The sequence below is a fragment of the Plectropomus leopardus genome, chromosome 1 (assembly GCF_026936395.1).
Source record: "Plectropomus leopardus strain MGB_pleo_1.0 chromosome 1, ASM2693639v1, whole genome shotgun sequence".
In the NCBI taxonomy this organism is placed as follows: domain Eukaryota; kingdom Metazoa; phylum Chordata; class Actinopteri; order Perciformes; family Serranidae; genus Plectropomus; species Plectropomus leopardus.
In genome coordinates, this window is record NC_142176.1 from 8,417,594 (window position 1) to 8,439,525 (window position 21,932).

Genomic DNA, 21,932 nt, shown 5'->3' on the forward strand with positions numbered 1-21,932 from the left:
CTTTATTGATAAATTAAGATCTCCTACACATTAAATTCTTTGTTATCAATGCAATGTTCTAGCAGCTTTGTGCGTCAGACAAATTTTGGGATCTTTCTTGTACGACGTGTGGTAGAAAGGCTTTTCTCATGGACGTGTCCCTCACTGTGGCATGAGTGTGCAGAACTGCATCTTGACATACTTACAAGTTATATTTTATGGAAAAATACAAAATAATTTCATTGCATGACTACAGTCGACTTCTAAAATCATGCCACAAAATACACATAATAATTGCATGTTTGACCTTCAAATTTCCCTGCTTTGTGTAGTGGTTGTCTGTACCTGTCCTGTCCCCTTTCGGCGTCAGTTCGGGTGTGTTGATGACGCCGTTGATAGCAGCCTGAGCCACAGCGTTCTGCTTCTTCAGCAGCTCGATGGTTTTTCTCAACTCATTCAGCTCAGAGTCCTACACAGAGAGAATCATGAGGTTCAAAGCCATAAATCACCTTTGAATGTGCACTTTTAATACTTTACAGCACATAAAACAAGAGAAGCTGTTTTCACCTTCTGCTCTGCCGTCAAGGTGAGACTCTTCAGTCTGATGGTCATGTTGCCCAGACTCTGTTCAAACGCTGCCACCAGGTGAGCCTGCAGGAGACACAGAGTTGTAGAACTGTCACAAAAATAAATTGGATAAGCAAAATGTAAACCAGAGACTTAAAGATCTATGTCAATATTTCCCGCTAATCTTTGATTTAAAAAAAAGCAAAATAATTATGGCTAAATACATATTTACCAGTCCTAGAATCTAATCAGTAGTTCGCCACACTTCAGCCAAATTCAACCCGTACCTTTATAAGATATCTGGCTAACAAACATTGACATAAGTCAAAACTTTCTTCCAGCTTAAACATACAGAGATAAAATCAACAAAAATACAAGGCGCCAAGAGTCTCACGCTACAAAGAAATTTCTCATAAATCTCTTCGAAACATGCATACATACTGCAAGCCTGGATTGTGTCTCAATTTTTTGGCAGTTTCTGGACTCATTGGGATCAGAGTGAGCTGGAAGTCAATTCAGACGATACAGCTATGGGTTCTAACTGCAGAAAGCTAACTGTACTGCAAATGACTGAATAAATGTGGAGAAAGCTGATTTAAGAAGGACTTAATACTTCTCAACTGAGCTGGAACAACAAGCATAGACCTGAACTAAGAAAAACAACCTGCATCCGAGAAAATGTGAGAGCTGTCGACACAACAGCTTCAACCTTGGGCTAAAAACCCAAACATGACATCAGTCCAGTAATCGCCGCACCAAAATGGAAGCATAACAAAATCCAAGTAATCGTGAAAAATAATAACGGCTGGTGATGAATGAGTGGCTTTGGACAGATTCCCACACTACAAACACAACACTGAAGCCGAACCGTTACATCATCTTACATCATCACCAGAAACAGCCCTTGGAGCTAGAGCCATTCATTCATCTGAGACACAACATCAAGCCAACTTCGGGTAAATGTTTTTTCAATACAGTTTGATTTGACAGATTTCTGGATGTTATAATGTACAGACGGTGTGTCTGGCAGTTCTTTGACCCTTGTGAATGGTGAAAAATACACTTAAATTGCACAGTAAATTCAAAATGGCTGACTTCATGTTGAGTTTAGGGCATGGCTTCAAGAGACTTTTTTGTGTGTCTGGAGATGTTTTATATGCCGACCAAATTTTGTATATCTAGGTTAAACCTAAATGTGGGGCTTTATTTTTTCACGTGCAAAACCCATAAAATGTCAAAATTTTCACCTGTTCTGATAAAAAATGCCAAATTAAGTTAATTTTCAAGACATTTACAAGCCAATTCTTTTGAAGAAATATTAATAACAACAACAACAATAATAATAAATTCAATTTCTATAGGGTCAGTTTCAATAATGTAGAGATAAAGGATTAAACTTATAAATGTATTTATATACAGCAAATACGCACTCTCAAAGATCTGAAACCCTCATTTTTGAGTGTGATGCTGCAGATTTTACTGGTTTGAACACATCAGGGTGAGTGGGGTCATCCTTCACGATACTGTATGAGGCTTCAGACTTTACAAACAGAAATGATCCGCAGGTGCCTGCAGGTCGTGTGTGAGAGTTGATTTAACTGTTGACTGATTTGTGATTCAAGTCGTGACTTTTTGCTTAAGAGGATGTTCTTAGATTCTCGGCCTTGGGGGCTTTGAGGCGTGTTCAGATAACTCCTCATTTGTCCGTGGCATGTAATCAAATATTTGAGCAGACGAAACCCCTCCCTCACACACTACAGCCCACCTCATGAACCCCCCCCGATCCTCTTTTCTGTCTCAGTTTGTCTTTCAACACCACGTCTTCTTGTATCCAGGCGTCATTAGCCCTAAATCTTCAGTCCACATCTGCGACAGTCCCTCCGCAGTGTGCCGAGACTTGACTCTTGGCTGTAATCTAACACCGATGCCTTCCTTCCATATCTCGAATCCACGGTTAAACCACCAGCGCACACTCACTCAGGCAGCAGATCACAAGCGAAGCGTGGCGAGACTTGTGCAATACAGACGGTTAGGTGGCAGAGAGGATCGTGTCTGGAGACGCTTTAAGAGATTTCCTGATGGTTCTGTCAGATGTAAAATTACACCTTCTGGGAGCAAAGTGCTCGTTGGGAGCTCAGTATTTGATGAATATCACGCAACATACTTGCGTGCGTTTGGGAAATATTTGGGTGCTTGGGAGCAACAGAGTGCCAAATCACAGCTTTTTAATGGTTGAGAATGTGGCTATTGATAAACTTTAATCTGCTTCAGGTCATGACATATTGATTACATAGAGCTTATCTTCTAAAATTACTGATATAATTACATGATATTACATGAATTCTTTCAGTCATTTTTTTCTGTATTTTGCTGCGCAGCCTCGGTGCTCTAAAGTGTCGTATTGACAGCTTTGCTTTATGATCAAACACCTGCAAAACTAGTGATGCTGCCTTCAGCCTCAGCTGTGCTTTGGGTTCAGTGCTAGTTTTAATTTTAGCATGCTAACACACTAACTCAAGATGGTGATTGTGATCAACATTATACCTGATACCTACAGGATTATACCATTACACCATTATACCTCCTGAACACTGAAAGAATCCTAACCGGGAGTTCACACTTGGTGCACGGGAAACGTTTCAGCTGCAATCTGCAATCCTCGCTGCCAGACGCCACTGAATCCTATACACTGTTCCCTTAAAATAAAATCCTCAACAACATTAGTTTTTCAATGGCTATACTTATGATTAAAATTGTGGCACAATAAACAACATGTCAGGAGTGTGTGTTTGCGTGCTTGCTCACTTACGTTGGCACTCAGCTGTGTCGTCAGGGCGGAAACCTTTTCCTGGGAGGCGTCCAGCTCCCTACGCAGCTTGCGGATCTGAGGTTGCAAAAAAAGCTCAACATCAAAACAACGCAGACGAAAGCATACATGCCTGGTCCACAAAAACATGCAATACCAGACACACGCATCTAGACAAAATATGGAGAAAAAAAACTGTTGCAACAAATAAGGGAGGATCCCAGATTGGAGCTCTGATACGTTCAGGTTAAGAGATGAAACACAGTGCTTGCATAAAAGAGCGCATACAGGTGTACACAGGTGTTCAGAGAGGAACAAGAGCCTGTTACAGGGTCACTCACAATACAGATACATGTGTAACTAGATACAACTGTGAAAACGCCCCCATGTTCCAACAAGTTGAGCCACTGCACAGAAAATTAAAGACAGGATAGAAGTGGTGTGGGCGGGTTGATGCCTACCTCCGACTGAGACTTCTCCTCATTCTGTAAAAACAAACATCAGAAGAAGAGAAAATCATTAGAGGAAGTAGTGATTGAAATCTGACATGCTTTAATGAAAAAGAAGAAGCTGAAGCAGCCGCAGGTCAGACCAGGCACCACGCACATGTCCTGACTCCTGTCTGATTTATTGGCTCCATGGTGACGAGCTGTATAAACTGTGGAGGAGATTGTCGAGTGTAATATGTCTGGAAAGCAGAGATATCCTCCTGAAGGCATTTCACTCATCTCTCTCCCTCTCTCTGTGTGTGTGTGTGTGTGTGTGTGTGTGAGAGAGAGAGGGAGAATCCCATTGTCTCTATGGGCTGCACACAGAACAATAGTAAGAAAAGACAGGTAGAAAAATGCATACAGTGTGAGAGCAGGCAAAACAAATGCTCGCACGAACACATCACGCCCCGCTGCTGCTGCCGCTGCTCACCACAACAGTGAAACATGTAACACCCGTATTTACATATAAACAAGCTACACAGTGCACCAACACTGCATCTGAAAACGTTTTTCTCTCAACCTGACTGACGCTTTTGTTACGCCTGGTTTATAGCGAGTGACAGTGAAATTTATCGACTTTCCTTCTTTTACTGGGTGGGATTTCCACAGTAACTTTGGTTGTTCCACCGTCCGCCATTTGTGCTATTTTGGAATAGTAACTGTAAAGAATGATGCTCTTTGGTCACTAGCTACCCACAGCTACAGGGGAAAACAAAAACACTATCCGCTGCTTGTTTTAGTCATAGGCTATTAATCCTTTGATACCTGGAGCGCCATTACTGTCCTTTCATGTGTCTTTCACAAGTATTTAAATCTTTGAACCTTGACCAAATTAGTGTGATTTCTTTTAAAAACACGACAAAAAGGCAATAAGCAACTAAGTAACAGATGATTCATAAATTGCAGGAAATTAGTAGATTTGGGAAATTATTTTTAAAAAGCTAGGGAAATATTTCCAGGGAAAAATGAAAGTAGCAAGGGAAACACTGTAATATACATAATTCCATATCTAAAATTATTTTACAAAATTATTATATTTTTTTAAGAACTTTTTTACAGGTCATATCCTTTTTTCTGTCCGTCTTTTTTTTAAAAAACTAATTTCTTTCTTGTAGTTATTGTTAATTTTTGTTAATTTTTCTTTTTTTTTTCTGTTTTAGGATTTTATTTATTTTATAAAATTTTCACAATTAAATTTTGTATTTACTTGTAATTAATTAATCTGTCATATTTATCCAATGATATTTAATTCTACTGTAGTTTTAAAGTTTCTTAACATTATCTTCTTTTTAAATCCACAACCTTAACTTTTAAGGCCTGTGGGCAGCCTGAACACATCTCTTGTGTTATGACATAAGCAAAGGCGCAGAACATGTGATAATTAACGATTTTTCATGTGGTTCCACCTACCAACCACAAAGCATTAAAACAGGTTTCAACAGCCTAATGTGTCTGTGCATGTAAAGCCATGTTTAAAGCACATGTGTTCTGCGGCATGAGTAGCTGCTTTACAAAGTGGCATCTGTCCACACATGGTCTACACGCCCAAACAGAGCTGTCAATCACGCACGCAGAACCAGTCGATCCGAGATAATACAAACAGAACAGCTGGTCTGCCTCAGAAACGCAGACAAAACACAGAGATCTCACTCTGATGCAAAATCCTGCAGCAGGACATCAGGAACAAAAGCAATCCCATGAACTGACAACATCATGGCAGTAAAGCAAGGTCTTTATACACAAGCAACAAAAAGTTAACAGAAAACATCTGTGTTCTGTGTAATCATATATTTGATTTACACCTCCGACAGAAAAATTAAAAAAAGCAGAGTAAAGTACTGCTGCACTTAACAGTCCTCCTCATCCCTACCGTTAGCTGCCAGGGCGTGACGGTGCCCGTCAGGGATAAAGTCGCCATCATCTTTGCCTCCACTCTCTTCCCCCCTCTGAATTCAAACCTGAGACTCTCCGGCTCAAAGGACCAGCCAGTGCCAAGTAAAGATCCAGTGTTTCTCTGCTCCACCTGCCCAGGTGAGTAAACCAGCCCACAGAGGGAGGAGGGGCTTTCCTGTGAAGACTGGGCTCTGATTGGCTACTGTGCGTTCATGTGGGCTGTCCCAACAAAGCCAAACCTTTTTCTCACAGGGTGTTTGAGTCAGATATCTGGATGGATTAAATGTGTAACAGTGTGTTTTGCAAACTCAAACACTTAATATTTCATCATTCTAAAGGCAAAACCACAAACTGGTTGCTCTGGTTTCCACATGAACTGTGGAGTTACGTGAAGTGAAGAATACTTTGAAAAGATTTTCCAAAACTAGATAACACCAAAGTTACACAGAGCCTGCTTTTTTCCCCCTTTTTTCTTTAGGGTTGAATAATTGAGCTGATACTGATTCTTTACTAAATGTGTGAAATGAGTTCGATATTTATTTTGAACATGCCAAGTAAAACAAAATAAAATATAAGCAAGACTAACAGCACCAGAATGCCATCGGACATATTCAGCAAGTATTTCATGCCTGAAAAGGAGTAGGTGGAAGTGATATTAATACTGATGGTGCTCTTATTACAGATTCATTTAATACTTTTAAGTAGAGAAATGCATATGAGTGTCTGTATGTTTGAGACTAATGTTAATATTAATATTTTGAGTGAAAAAAAAATCTATTTTTTAAACATGTTCATGATTGTTTTTTGTTTTTTTTCTTTATGCCTTTTTTGCCTGAATAGCACAGTTTACAGTGGAGAAGGGGACAGAAAATATGAGGAGATTGAGGTAATGATATGCAGTAAGGAGCACTGCATTTACATGGTATGTCTCCTAAGTGTTAGGGCTGACATTTGTGATGCACTAAATTGTGTTAACAAAGTGTTGTGACTGTGATATGTCCTGAGTGGAACAGTTTACAGTTGAAAAATAAACTTGTCAGTAGAGTTGGGTTGATTTCAGGTTTTGCCTGTCCGGTCTGGTGTGCGAGTTAGCACTGGTCTGATTTTATGCAACCAGCTGAGCCAGCGTTTGTCATTATGGCACGATCTGGCATATTTAAAAGTGGCCTACACCTGCGCTGACGGCGTCACTGAGCTAAATCCAACTTTTTGTTGCATTAGTAATAAGCAATATCACAAACAACGTGATTAACATATTATTATGTTCGTTTATAAATGGATTAATGCAGCCAGTAGAAAGTTGTGTGTTTTTGGGTGATAGGACAAGACATGTCAGAGTTAGTCTATCAAGAAAACGAAAACGGTTCTAATATTTAAACATTTTTGATGCCAGTGAAAGAGATGTACTTACTGGCTGTGAGTGACACAGTGTGCTGTTTTGAGCTGAATTTTTGTCAGATGCTGTGTTTGTATTTATTCCCGTCGCTCGCTTTGAAGGCGCCGCAATGGACGAGGAACAGCAAATTCTTCAAGATGAAATGAGTTATTACCTCAACAATAGCTCCTATTTTCACTACAAAAACCTAAATAAGGTGGAGGATGGTATGAGGGAGATCACAAGGAAGCTGAAATTTTATGGAAAATGACCAACACCAATAACAACCTAGGCTACTTGCTATATCACAATGTAAAACGTGCGATTTCTGCTTTGAAAAAGTATTATTACAGATGTATGAAGACAGCAAGTGGGCTACTCATCCATCTTGTAAGTGTTTACGTCTCTGTAGATCCAGCCTTATGATCCAGTCTCATGTGCACAGCTGATAGGTAAGCCTATGTTGTTTGTTTACATGATGTGACAGATTTGCAAATTTAATGGATTAAATGTCGACAGATAGTGCTAATGTTACATGATGCAACGTGATAGTCAGATGCTCATTTGCTGTTAGGACATGATTTGATTATGTTCCACTCGGGAGCAACTGCTGCGTCAAGCAAATGTGTGAAATTCAGTATACTGGTCCCCTCCTTTAAAAAACCCCAGTTGTCTGTGTGCTTTTTTGGACAAAAAAAAAAGTAGTGCAATTTAAATACACAACACATGTTGCTTCTATACTTAAATTAGGAACATTTGCTTTGACTCTTTAAACATCCCATGACCTCATACTTATCGATATGTTTGATTTTGGGGGGGGGTTGCTCATTGTCACTATAACATGAAAAAAATGTTCACAAATAAAAAGTATTGAAAAAACACATTGTTTCTGTACTGCGCAATTATTGAGTGTACCAGGATTCAGAGGGAATTTGCATAACATTAATTCCTGATTAACTCTTGACGTTTTGTGCACTCACCGTGGAGTAAATGGAGGAGGTGCTGGAGACCAGAGACAGGGATGATCCATGAACTGAAGAGACAAAAACCACAAGCAAAGGTGGGGATTAGAAAATACGTCTGTACACACAACATCACCATGATTATAACAGACCCCTCCACACACCACCCACTCCGCTCCCACCCAACACCGTTCTGCCTAGTGTTCCCAGTTCCTTCTTCCCGCCTCCTCCCAAACTGCTCTGCGGTCATAAAGATAAAAACTCCTACACGTTACAGTTGGACTGTGGCGCAACTAATGACAGCCTGAGCATTACTCTGCTAATGACTCAGCCGCTAATCACACATCAGAGGCCAGGACACAACGCCAGCTCTGTTTCCTGCCTGGGAGCAGATCAGAAAGGATCAGCGGTAGTGATGTCATCAACCACACAGAGAGGTTAGGCTGATCCCGGCACATTCATGCATTCATTCACCTCAGAGACATCGGTTTACTGAGGACTCACTTTTATCTTGATTCGGTCTAGACAGTGAGGTGTGCAGGGAGCCACATAAGAAGGAAAAATATTAATTTAGATTCACCGCTGTCTGTTTAAATCACATTAATTAGCTTGCGCAGGTCATGTGATGAGATCTTTTAACGTTTGTCATCGTTTTAAGACCTGAAATTGACTCCAGCAACAATGACTTGATTCATTGACTGACAGAAAATACATTATTACAACTATTTTGAAGGGTTTTTTTTTATTTCAGTTTTCAAACAAAAACTCCCTGGTTCCAGCTTCTACTGTCATACATGACAGTAAAATTACTATGTTCAGGTTTTGGATTTTTGGTTTAATAAAACCAACAATCCAAAAAAAGGATGGAAGATATCACTTTGCGGTGTGGGTGTCATAATGGGCATTTCCCAACATTTTATAGACAAAACTATCAACCAATAGGGGCGTTGGGTGACTCAGTGGATAAAGCAGGCGCCCCATAAATGAAGGCAAAGTCATTCTCGTAGCGACCGCGGGTTCGAGTCCAACTCATGACCCTGCTGTTTGGCAGTTTATTGATGGCAAATGTGTACATGTTGCTGCTTGTTTTAGCATTGAGAATCTGTCCTTTTTCATACTCTGGCAAAATTTAACTCGGTACATTCACTCAAGTGGAGCACAGTTTTGAGGTTGTTGCACTCAAGTATATCCATTTTATGCTCATCTATATTTTAATTCCTCAACATTTTGGAAGGAATTTTTTTATTTTTTTATTTTTATTCCACTTAATGTATCTGACACTAATAGTTGCTGTTTTTTTTAATATACAATAACATAAGATATGGTTGCATGATAGGATGCAGTACTACATACTAGTGGTATTCAGTGGTATTCAAAGTGTCTAAAATTGGCTCCACTAAGGGCTTAGGTTTTGTTTCAAAGTTGGGGGAGACACTTTTGGGGTTTGGGGGTCAACATTCAACTTCCTCCGTTCTGCTGAGTGTTTTTCCACCACTGTTAATACTTGATTGGATCTAAGCTGTCAGCAACATTGACAGCATTTTAATGTACATTTTAGTTTTCCTCCACAGTTTCGTTGATATTGTGATGTAATGCACACAGCTGTCTCATAATAAAAAATGGCAACAGACAGTCGGTGGTATTTTCAGATATAACAACCATTATTCTCGGTTTCTGAACAACTAACTCAGAGGAATAAGTATATAATCTATGAATCCGTTTTTATTGGAAAATATGTTTCTACAAGTATAGGGAGAAGGTGAGCAAATATAAAGGAGAGCATGCAGGCGAGGGAGGGTCTGGGTGGAGGGGATGAAGTGACACTGTGTCTTGGTGTTGTTACCACACAGGACAGGTCTGACAAAGTGTTGGGTGGATGATGTGACTTTTGTCCTGTCAATCTAACAACGGTCTGGTAACGTTACACCTCGACAACATACACATGTACACACAAACCGCATGTCCTCGCAGACCCACACACTGCGATCCAACACACACACAAAGAGAGAGAAAGTTTTCGGAGGTTTCGTGTATGTCATCACGTCTCTCTCACGCCTCTCACTGTGATCCCTGTAATTATCTCCTGCTCTGAAAGGGAAGACAGAGTCATGGAGCTGGGAAAGAGAGGCAGATGTGCTACTGGGGGGCGCAATAATAATAAGCCTGTGTCTGTGTTATTGTGCATGTGCACATTAGATGTGCGCTACCTTTGGGTTTGTATAATAGCTTCAAAATACGGGGAAAAGATCAGGCGTGTCTTTTAAAGACGGCTGTATAATAGAAGAGTGACAACTGTCTCCTTCTCTTAGACAATTACATGAACCTTCTTATTTTGTTTTCATCACTGGTCTTCGCTTTTAAGTTTAACAACATGAATGACTTTTGAAATAAGTTTAACATCACAAAGTTCATGCATTTGCAAAATTACACATTGTCTAAGCCGTCATAGTGTCTTAGATGTTAAGAAGGACTGATTTATGTGATTATTGCTTCACACTTAATAAGAATGTAAGCGTCTACTCTAGATGATTTTGTTTGTTATATTACTCTGTATCTCTGTATTTCATTTGATATTTTGAAAAAACATGATTAAAAAATAAAAATCTGACCCCTCCTCCCTCCTAAAACAAACCCTTTCTTCATTCCTTTAACCCTTTGAAACCTGAGCAAACTGGCATGATTTCTTTCAAAAACATGGGGAGTGGGCAATGAGCGACTCAGGAGGAAATTACCAAAAATTAGATAAAATAAATAAATAAAAAGTACAAGACATATACATAAATACATAAAAACGAAACACTTGTACAGACGTCTGAACGCAAAACAAGAAAAGTGATGGCGATCCAGGTGTCAAAGGGTTAAGGGTCACTGTAACTGATGAGAATTATAATGACTTTGAAATACTGTATACAGTGATATTTTATGAGATAGTTATTGTTCTGTGAAAATCACATATGGTCGCAACCCTACTTTCCACTGTCAGTCCGTGATGATCATATGTGATTTTACTGATTAACTACATCGCCCAGAACACCTTTTGAAAACTCTGGAGTGCAAACTTTTTGGATTTACCTGATGACAGTTTTTGTTATGAAAAATTAAGCCTTGTGCTCTTTAATTACAAACACTGTTTTGTGTCTGCATTATTTTGTGGGTAAGTGTGTACATTGTGGTGTATTGTTTATATTGCATTTCGCTGAGATGCAAGTTCACAACCAGCCGTGGCTATTTAATATTAATGTGTGACTTTTTTAGCCATTAATAGAACTATTTTCAACACCATACAAAACCTCCTTCCTTCCCTCCCAGTTTTTTCCTCTAAATCAAAGCGCTGTGTTTCTATTAGCCCTGAGGATTGAGCAGACTCCAGCGGAGCAAGCTCGCCTGAGCAGGGAGTCATCTTGCTGGTGGGAAAAGCACGGCTGGGTACTTTTCCCAATAAACAAGCTTATGAAAAAAACAAAGCCGCACCAAAGCTGATTATGGATTTCTAAGGGGATGGAGGGATTTTCTTAGAGGAGCAGTTGTAATCCGTCCTAATGTTCTCTAAACAAACGGAATAATAATTCTTTTGGCACGGAGATGTGGAATAAGGAAGGAGAGGCTTCACAGTCACAAAGAGATGGAGGCGTGCAGGTCTTTGAAAAGGATTACTGTGTAATTACAGATTACTCCAAACATCTGAAGACCAGGGCCAGAACTCACACAGAGTCACCGAATATTGAGTAACCTCCCTTACATCTGTCCTTCCTTCTCTTGTCTCCTCTTACCTTCCTCGAAGCCGTCCCTGAAGGAGCCCGACCTGCTCATGGTGCGAGTCTTCTCGTCAAGCGACATGCAGGAGTTTCTCAAACGGTTGTCGCTGCAGGGGTCAAAGGAGACGTCCTGATTGGTCAGACTGTTGTTGCGCAGACCGGCAAGGTTGATCTGACCTGCCGAGGTCGGGCTGGATGCTGTGAAAAATGATATACAAAATTTATGTTTTTATGAGTCAACGAATGGATTTTTAATAAAAAATCCTGCATAGTATAAACTCACATGGAGTGCTGGGTTTTGGTGGAGTGTGTGTGTGTGTGTGTGTGTGTGTGTGTATGTGTGTGTGTGTGTGTGTGTGTGTGTGTGTGTGTGTGTGTTTGTCTGTGTGTGTGTGTTTGTCTGTGTGTGTGGGTGTGGGTGGCATACCGAGCTGTCCAAAGTTGAAGCGAGTGCCAGAGGGGGAGGTGAGGCTGGAGCTGGGGGAGAACGGGGAGTTACTGGCTGATTCCTGCAGCCCGCTGGTAGAGTGTGAACGCAGCCAATCACGGGCCTCCTCGTGGCCTCGAAGCTGAGGAGACGGGCCATACCTACAGGAAGTCAAAGAAAAGGTTCAAGTGGAAGCAAAGACACAAAACTGAACAAGTGCAGAGTGGATTCTGTGTTTTTACAGAACAAGATGATTCTGATTTTTCTGACTTTTTACAATCATGAAGTGGATTTTTTCACCCTCTTAAGCAGCCGGATTAGTAGCCGGGATCTAACATGATGAATCAGACACCGAAACAAGAAATCACAAGTGTGAACACAAGACGGATTCTCAGCTGTGAGCAACAGAAACTGGGGAAAAAAGCAGCAAAGAAGCCAAAGAAAATTTGATCACCGAAATCAAGCCGGCTACAGCACAACACAGTAGCTGTGATACGAAGTGACATGCCTCCTCACAGAAGCACAACACAACAACACAAGTGCCAAACAAAAATAAATGTCCAAAGCATTTAAGCGTGAGCACAAGTCTCAAAGAGTGAATGTAGACGCAGAAGTAAAAGAAAGACAAAGAAAATTTGGTGAACCAGTGTGTAAAAGCGCAACATGTCCAGCAGGAAGTGGAGTCAGTACCTGAGTCCCTTCTTGGGCAGAGTGTTTCTACCACAGTGTGTCCCGCTGTGGGAGAGAAACACTTCAGAGGAGGAATGCAAAGGGGGCAAAGGAAGATGTGGCTGCATCTCTCAAGAACTACCCAAAAATATTTAAACATATTTTTCTGACACTATGACATCTGAACTAACACACTGCAAAAAAATCTCTATCTTGTAAACTAAGGGTGCTTTCACACCTAACCGGCCTAGTTTGGTTAAAACGAACTCTGGTTCATCTGCCTGGTTAGTGTAGTTTGTTTGGGCTGGTGTGAAATCTGTAAATCAAACCCAGGGGAAGACCAAACAACTGAGCCATGACCACTTTAAAAGCTGGACCTCGGTTTGCTTCCAAACGGACTCTGGCGCATTTGTTTGTGGTGAAAGAAATCAAATCAACCACAGAATTTTATGATAGCAGATATGTGATTTTAGCATGTTTTCAAAAGCTTCACTATAATTAATCATCTGATGATAGTCAAATTTGCCAAACCTTCTGTATAAAGGCCATGTTTAGCCTGTTAATTATTTACACCGATGCATACATGTAAACATGGCAACACATATGCAAGGGCCTCCTGCATATGTCAAATTCTGTCAATTGTAGACAAAATGCAACAATATTTTATTTCCCCCTCTGTTCTGGACCAAATGAACCAAACTACAGGTGTGACAGCACCCTGAATTTGACTGTAACTCCATCTTAAAACTCTCATTGTTAAGACAACTGAAAACACTCCTCTTTCAGATTGTTACAAGAATTTTCCTTAAGAGAAAGCAGACTAAGGCAGATCACTACACTGGACTAAAGACACACTCCATTCAAAAATTCTTGAAACAGTTACAGTCGTCTTAAACTAGATGAATATTGTGTTTTTTGTTGAAAACAAGACTTCAAGGGCTCAGAAATGGTAAAACACGTCTTATGATTGAGATGTTTTGCAGTGTGAAATCAATAGTAAACATCCTCAGCTCATCATGCTATTGGGTAAACCTGCGTGTACATACTCTGTCCACAAGGTGGCAGTATGTGAACACAGACCACTAAACAAAAACAATGAATCTGCCAACATCCACACAGACAACCTCATGTTCACACACTCACACATTTCCATTCATGTAGGAGCTAGAGGTCCTAAAAATAACCACAAGCTACCACACAGAGTGAAACACCACATAAAAACCATCAAACACAACGAGCTACCGCACACTGCCTCTCTCTGTGATGCTCTCTGTGTGGCAGCAGGTGGTGGTTCAGTAGGAACCTCCACAGCCGTCAAACCAGAAGCCTAACACTGCACACAGGTACATTTACCTGTCCTGCTTCCGAGGCAGCGTGTTTCGGCTGAATATAGGGCTAGCGGAGGGGGAGGAGAGGGGACTGATGGGAGACAGGAAGGAAAAACGCACAACAGACACAGAGAAAGAAAAGTTTAGAGAGTGAAGTAAATCCTGCAGGATAAAGGTCAACTGCGAGATTCTTCACCAGTGAAGTTAATAAGAAAACTCGGTGAGGAGGGTGATGTCATAGCCTCAAAGCTTCGACTCCACATGCTATTAAGTTTCCTCTGAGACATTCCTGTCACATTACACAGTCAACCTGTCAAGATGGAATCCGCTACAATGACCACAATTACTGCGTAATCGACTGAGGACGCCACAGGATTTTGTTTCTCTGCTCGAGCGTGGACAGAACGGCAAACAAGAGGCGACACTTCGACGAGACGGACGCTTTTTGCATCATCACAATTCTAGACTCTTTAAAAAGGAGTCATTGTTAGAATTGGGCAGCATTTTACCATTGCCAAAGATGGGAGAAGTCTTTAAATTGTCAAGTGACAGTATTAATATTAAAAAAGTAAGTTTTGCAGTCAGAATTTTACTAAATAAAAGTTTTCTCTGCAAAAAGTAGTAGAGTATTATTACAGATAAATTAACATGTAAGTAGTATTACATTGTTTTTATCTTTTTTATGTAAAGATAATTTAAACTACTTTTATGAAATGTTGAATGCTTTAATCTGTACCAAGGGCTTCTTATTCATAAGATTTTTATATGTTTTTTATATAAAACAGTTACCAGCAACATTTAGTTCTGAAATGCAGTGAATCTAAACTGATTTATAGTAGGGTGCTTTTGATGAATGTTGCTCAACAGAAATCAAACATTCATCATCTCCTTGGTAACCAGAGACCGCCTGCATTTTTTTTTTTACAGTTTGAGTCTAAATCTGCCGCGTTTTGTGAAGTTATCTGCACAGACAGTGGCCTCAATCACACAAATAGCCCCAAGTATATGTGTTTTATATATGAACTGTATCTACACTGATAGATCATCTCCCAGAAAGTCTGTGATTCGGACATTTGATTGCTGCAGTGGGCTGGGAAATGTCTGCTGTCAGTCATCCTGGTGACTGCAGTTTGGCCGTCCGCTGTCCTCTCAGCTCTGCAGGAGCTTCTGGTGACAGACGGCTGCTTCTGAGGACAGAGACGCTGAATGAAGGTCAGGTGCAGGTCGGAATCGGTGTGGACTACTATCGGCAGGGAGAGGACACTATCAGTCACACTGAGTGACAAAACATGACCACCACATAACAAAATTCTACAGATGTGCACCATTAAGTGTCGAACGAAACTTGTTTCTGTTGAAAATGTATCATTTCCCTGAAACGGCACTCATCAAAAGTGCTTCTGCACCCTACCATAAATCAGGCTTTAGAAACGAAACGCAGTGTAATCTCTGTCTGTTCAACACACTCCCAGACTTTACTGCTGTAGTCCTTCTCGATCCAGTGCCACCAATAGCTTATGGTGGCTAATATAAGCTGACAGACTTTATGCAAGAAACCTGGAAACAATCTCATACAACACACTGATGAAGGAAAGATGCTGCTGGAGAACAGATGTCAGACTTTACTTTTGATGGGTTTTTTTTGGAAAACAATAAAATTCACCAATTTTTCTCACCTCTCAGACATGCCGGTCTTGACGCTGCCGGTGCGTCCCAGAGCGGACAGGGTGTCCTCCCTGTGGGTCCCGTGGCCGGCGCTGCCCAGGCTCATGTCAATAGACTCACTGCTGGTGTGCATGCTGCTGACAGAGGGGTATCCCATGCTGCCCGTCCCGCCGTGGCCGCCCAGTGTGCTCTCTCTGCTCTGGGCGGAGGAGCTGCTGAAGGTGGTGCCCCATGTCAGGCTGTTGGAGGGTCCGGTGGAGTAGACTGAGCCAGGACTGGAGGCCTGTGGAGGGATGGAGAGGGTGTTGTTGTCTGCAGTGTGTGCATTCAAGTGCTGAAACAATGAGTCGCTAAACCCTTTGAAACCTTCATTGATATAATTTTTCTTGTGCTGCGTTCAGATGCATTTCACAAGCATTTAGACCTTTAAAATGTGAGCAAATTGGTTAGGTGTCTTTCTATGACCTGAAAATTAGCCAAAAGAGAGGGAAAAAATCACGAGAAAATTATCAAATAACTAAAGAAAAAAAATTATACTCATACCAACTACATTTACATATTTACATATTTACATTTATTATAATTATTAAAATTATAATAATAATAATTATTATTATTACTACTATTAGTTTTTACAGGTAATTTCCTATTTTTGATATTTTACCTTTTTGACAGTTTCAGCTCATTTTCAATTAACTTTTTACCAATATTCCTAACTCCTAACATTTGGTCATTTCTTGTTAAGTTGCTTATTGCAATCTTTCCATGTTTTTGTGTGAAAACAAGCCAATTTGCCCAGGTTTTAAAGAGTTAGCACATTCAGCAACTCATTCTGTTCCTTTAAATTTGCTGCCTTTCTTTCTTTGTCTGATGATTTTTTCACGCACACTTGATGTTCTATTTGCCTGAAGATAACCATTTAAACTTTTGAACCTTTGCTAACTGTTTTTAAAGACATGGCTGCTGCTTAAAAACCATACCCAGTGAGTCACTTAATGATTGAGACATAGTCAGATACAGTCTCATGAATCATGTGAGAAGGTGACGGTGAGTTCATGACTGAGCATGTTTTCACTTTGCAATATGTAGCTTACAGTTTGTCAAACAAGCATCTAGACTGCACATCTCAACTTCCACAGAAAACACTTTGTTTGTTTGTGGTATGAGTCAGGTGAGAACAAAATCATCTTCACGCCAAAGCCTCGTCATCAGCTGACAAACACCTTTGACACAAACACTATCTCTAAGCCCAAAGGTACATAATCTTTCCTAATCTCAAACTAAAACTTAACTTTCTGGTTTGAATCTTGGTTGAACTGTGGAAATGACAGTAGCTCCAAAGTTAAATGATAAAAAATCAGATATCATTGTATAGAGGAAAGTAATAAAATACACACAGTGTGACATAAAACAAGACTCAGAGTCTATTGTAGCGGCTCTGTGAGGCTGTAGTTGGGCACGCTGAGGCTTTGAGCTTAATACAAACATCAGCATGCAAACACCATGACAATGCTACATGCTAATGTTTACAATGGTTATCATCTAAGCTTAGTGTGTTAACATTTGCTGATTTGCACTGGAGCTGCAACGATTAATCGATTGATGTCATCTTGGAGAGTACAGCTGAAGCTATAGGAAATGTCATAAGTTCAGATATTAAATAGCATTTTGAGTTGACGATGACACTAAATAAAAGTTAAACCTGCAACAACTCATTTAGGAGCAGCGGAAACAAGGTTGTGAACACACATTCACATATCATCACCTTTCAAGTTAATATGGAAAACATGCTAGCAAACAGTTGGTTATTACACATCCAGGAGTTACAAAGTGATCTAAATCCAATATTCACTCTTTTTTATCACTGATTTTAGTCTCTGCTGTGTGTGTCTTTAGCTGCTAAATGCTCCACTCCGTTCAACACCCAGGCACTGTCTGTTTGCTGCAGAGCAGGTAGTGTACAGTGAGGTTTTTTTGGCTAAAAACAGCTGCGTGCTGCAGTTTCAAACACTAACATTAGTTAGAGTGAACCAGAACAGTGAAGTTGTGGGCCAGACAACTAAACAATAAGCTGAAACGCCCCATAAAACTCCATCATCTTCAGGTGAAAATCCCCTGTGAGTTCATCATAACCTGTGACCCCTTTGACACTGTACTGGGACACATTGTTTTTACAACAATAACGACTGTAGCTGCTTTAAGAAATTATTCATAAGTTATTACAATTCCTTCACAGAGGGACATGATTATGTGTACAAAGTGTCATGGCTCTCAGCCCAGTAGTTGTTGGTAATGCAGTCTGCACCAACGTGGTTTGACTAACCAATAGGCCGACATTGCCGCCACTAGCCTGGCAAAAAAGAATTCAAATGCAATACCAAAATTAGCTCCAAAGAAAAGAAAAAAAGAAAAGAAGAGAAAAGAAAAGAAAGAGGAAATCTCTTTTCATGGTCAGTAATGAGTGGTGGGCATTTGGAGAATGCATACAGCTAAAAATACCAGCGTAACTAATGAATAAGTGGGTGCTCGGTGAAACAGATCTCAAGATAAACCAGGCTACGTCAGGCAGTTTGAAGATGGTTACTTTGGAGAATCACAGCCAATAATCCTCAAGGAACTCGGAAATGTTTTGGTTATCAACGCTCTAATCATTTAAAGACCACATTGACTGACAGACCAACCCACTGTCTCCATCATTTGTTTCTTATTCGTTTTTATCTTTATTTATTACTTATTTATGTGTCTACATGTTACTGTATGTGTACACAGCAAGCTGTTCAAACTAATTGCACCTGGTGGGATTAAAAAATTGTCTAAATCTGAGTCTCGCTCACCTGCTCGCTGCCCAGCGTCCCCATCCCTAACCCCTGTGCTCTGCCTCCAAACAGGGGGCTGCTGGTCTCGCTGTCCACGCCCCCCAGCCCTCCGTCGGGGGACTCCAGCACCGTGCCCACATGGTTCATGGTGGCGTGAGGGTTGGAGATGACAGTGGAGTTCTTCATGTTTTCAGCCGTAGTGACCGGAGCTTGTTTACTGGGCTTCCCACCAAACAACCTGTGGACATTCAGGGAGTGGAGAAACGGTCAGAACAGGAGCTAAAATACTCAAAAGGAGCAAAGGATGTGATTTCTTAATATACTACTAATTCTGTTAAATAAAAAAAAAAACATCATCAATGAAAGGAGCACTAAACCAAAAGAAGAGGCAGAGTGTAATGATGTTGAATTTAATATTCAAACTTCTATGGAGAGAAAGATTCTGTCTATTTATTGTGACCTTAAAGGAGAATATAATGTTATATAAAGTGATTCTACTTTTAGGCAAGACAAGGCAGATTTATTTATAAAGCACACAGAAATAAAAAAAACAACATAATACAAAAGAACAATTCTATTCAAATGTAAAATAACACATTTCAAAGCTAAAACAATATGATTAAAAACAAAAGCAATAAAAAGCAAAAATAATGTTAAAAGATTAAAATAATATAATGATAAAAAGACCTTGGGTTTTAAAAACATTTAGTTAAAAGCGCTCGAGAATAATCAGGCTTTCAGTTTTGATTCAAAAACTGCGATGGTTGGAGAATTCCTAGGACCATCAAAAACACATTTTTTAATGCATGTTGTACATAATTACATCTTTTAGTGCAACAATGCTTTAAAATAACAAGGTTCACTGGTGCTAAAATTGCCTGAAGCCTCTATTTTTTTTGTAAAAATATAACTTAGAAAACTGATGTTGTTGCAAGAAGCAAGGTCACAAGGTTAAGAAAAAAATAATTAGGATTCGTCCTCCAGGGATTATGAATATTAATAGCAAATTAAACAACAAATTGCATGTAAATATTCATGGCTGTTCTGGATCAAAGAGTTTAACGGAGGCTGGTGGGACAAAAAACACTGGTAGAATTCTTCTTCTTCTATGAAACGACAAAGAGAGAGGAAAGTCTGCAGCCAGGAAAGGTAGAGTCAGCGCTCCCTCAAGGCCGACACACACACACACACACACACACACACACACACACACACACACACACACACACACACACACACGCCCACACACACACACACACACACACACAGAGAGAGAACTCTCTCCTGGTACTCCGCTAATCCTGGGTTAGAGTTAAATGGCAGTGCTATGACGACTGGAGCCGCGGTGGGCGATAATGGCAGCACAAGCCTCTTTGAAGAGTTATCACTCCCTCACATTAATGAGGGCAGAGCACTGAGGTAAGACCCAGCGCCCATTACCCAGCACCACACCCTCCCCCTCCACCCGCCCCCCCTGCCCCGCCCAGGCTGAGGCTTGGCAGCTGATCAGCCGGCTCAAAGCCTGCCTTTCACAATGGCCTGATATAACCTCACTGAGCCTGTGTGTGCGTGTGTGTCTGTGTGTGAAAAACAAGCCCACACATGTGATCATTACTCACCGCTGTTTATCATTTACTATGACTGCATGATTACTGTCTTTTAAATGGCTTCTGTTTGTTTGTGGTGTATGTGGATAAATTCAAGCCCATACAAGAAGACCCCACTCAGTATGTCTCATCAGTTATCTGTCATCACGTCTGCAGGATCACCGACAACACAAATTATGTTCCGTGTGTGTGTTTGTGCGTGTGCGTGCTAACCTGCGCAGTGTAGGTGAAGAAACCTGCTGTCTTCCTGTCAGAGGGACCGTCGCTGATCCTCCACTCTGCATCACGACTCCGCTCCTCAGGTTATCAATCTCCGAGACGCCCTTCTCCCGATCTGTCTGATTGGCCAGCGTGACTCCCGAGCCATTGGCTTTGGTCAAGCTCATTGAGTTTTTCCCGTGAGACGTGACGGAGAGCACGGCGGCCTCGATACTGCTGGTGGAGGACCGGTTTCCGTTGCGGGCAGCTGCTCCAGAGCGGCTGGGTCTCGGCAGACTGCGGTACTGCAGTGTGGAGCGGGCGCTCATGGGCAGGAAGCCGTCATCATGGTGACCCAGCGCTGACCCACCATCCTGCCCGCCAGCCTTCAGCCCTCCTGCCAGCGAGCGTGCTCCAGATTTGGGCATTTTCCCCAGGGTGGCAGAGCCACTTGTGATGGTGGCGCCGCTGGCAGTAACCATAGTTACCATCCCATGGCCCTGCTTCTTGAAGCCGAAGGTGCTGGTAGGGGTGCGAGAGGTGAGTGTGTGTGTCTGGGAGTGAGGGTCTGAAACAGTGTGTGTGAGGGCGTTTGTCGTCGGTGTGCGGCTGGTGGGGATCGACTGTTTCTTTGCCTCATCGCCGCTACTGCGTCCTGCGTCTGAGGGTGAGCGGTGAAGGCCGTTGGAACGAGGAGAGAGGCGACCCTTCTCTGACACCTTGACGTCATCTGTCTTACCTGCAGGACACACAGAAAAGACATAAATGGGGTGTGTGCGTACTGTTGACCTTCTGCGACCCTGTGTCCTCATGGACAGTACATCTTGGGACTGCTTCATCTTATTTTAAATATTTCAGTCTTCTTAACTAAGGCCTGTTCACTTTCATGAAAATTTTTTTGTGCTATCTAGTTGTAGTAAAAGCACGACACAGTACTCTGTCTCAAAACAAGATAGCGACCATCTCTGCAAAGTCAGCACAAGCGATCCTAACACAAAAATGTACAAGGTGCAGGATCTGTTCAAATGTTACGGTTGAAACTTGTTTATTTATACTTAACGGAATTCGTAATTTGATATTGCATACAAATTTGACCAATTTTAGCAACATGTTTCATACCTTACTACACACTGACTATAAAAATAAGCCCAATGTCTCAACATAAGGACATTTTTTTTTAAAGCAACTTACTATTTAAAGACAATGCTTAGTTTTTTATACCCATCATCATCCCAAATAGTGGGTCTCAGGAGGTTACATAATTTCACATTCAGCTCACTGAAAGTCAGACTTCACAAGTTGCACCTTAAAAACTGTCATGATTTCATCTCAGAAGTGAGATGATAAAAATGACGGGTAGAATATCAGCGCATCAGATTGGATCGAGAGATGAC

At 41.0% G+C, this 21,932-nt stretch overlaps 1 protein-coding gene across 8 annotated transcripts in view; it reads right to left on the minus strand.

Moving 5' to 3' along the window:
* The window catches only part of nav2a (neuron navigator 2a), a 138,841-nt gene that overhangs the window by 12,903 nt on the left and 104,006 nt on the right, over nt 1-21,932 (minus strand). For 5 of the 8 annotated variants that reach the window (XM_088070536.1, XM_088070406.1, XM_088070736.1 and 2 more), the window contains 12 exons: nt 20,554-21,277; nt 18,752-18,971; nt 15,929-16,200; nt 14,278-14,343; nt 12,946-12,990; nt 12,256-12,416; nt 11,844-12,026; nt 8,092-8,144; nt 3,814-3,837; nt 3,356-3,430; nt 547-630; nt 325-448 (listed from right to left, as the gene is read on the minus strand). In XM_088070536.1, the coding sequence (XP_087926662.1) occupies nt 325-448; nt 547-630; nt 3,356-3,430; nt 3,814-3,837; nt 8,092-8,144; nt 11,844-12,026; nt 12,256-12,416; nt 12,946-12,990; nt 14,278-14,343; nt 15,929-16,200; nt 18,752-18,971; nt 20,554-21,277 (2,031 nt within the window). The remainder of the gene's footprint in view (nt 1-324; nt 449-546; nt 631-3,355; nt 3,431-3,813; nt 3,838-8,091; nt 8,145-11,843; nt 12,027-12,255; nt 12,417-12,945; nt 12,991-14,277; nt 14,344-15,928; nt 16,201-18,751; nt 18,972-20,553; nt 21,278-21,932) is intronic. The other 3 variants (XM_088070500.1, XM_088070570.1, XM_088070624.1) reach the window with 3 other exon arrangements.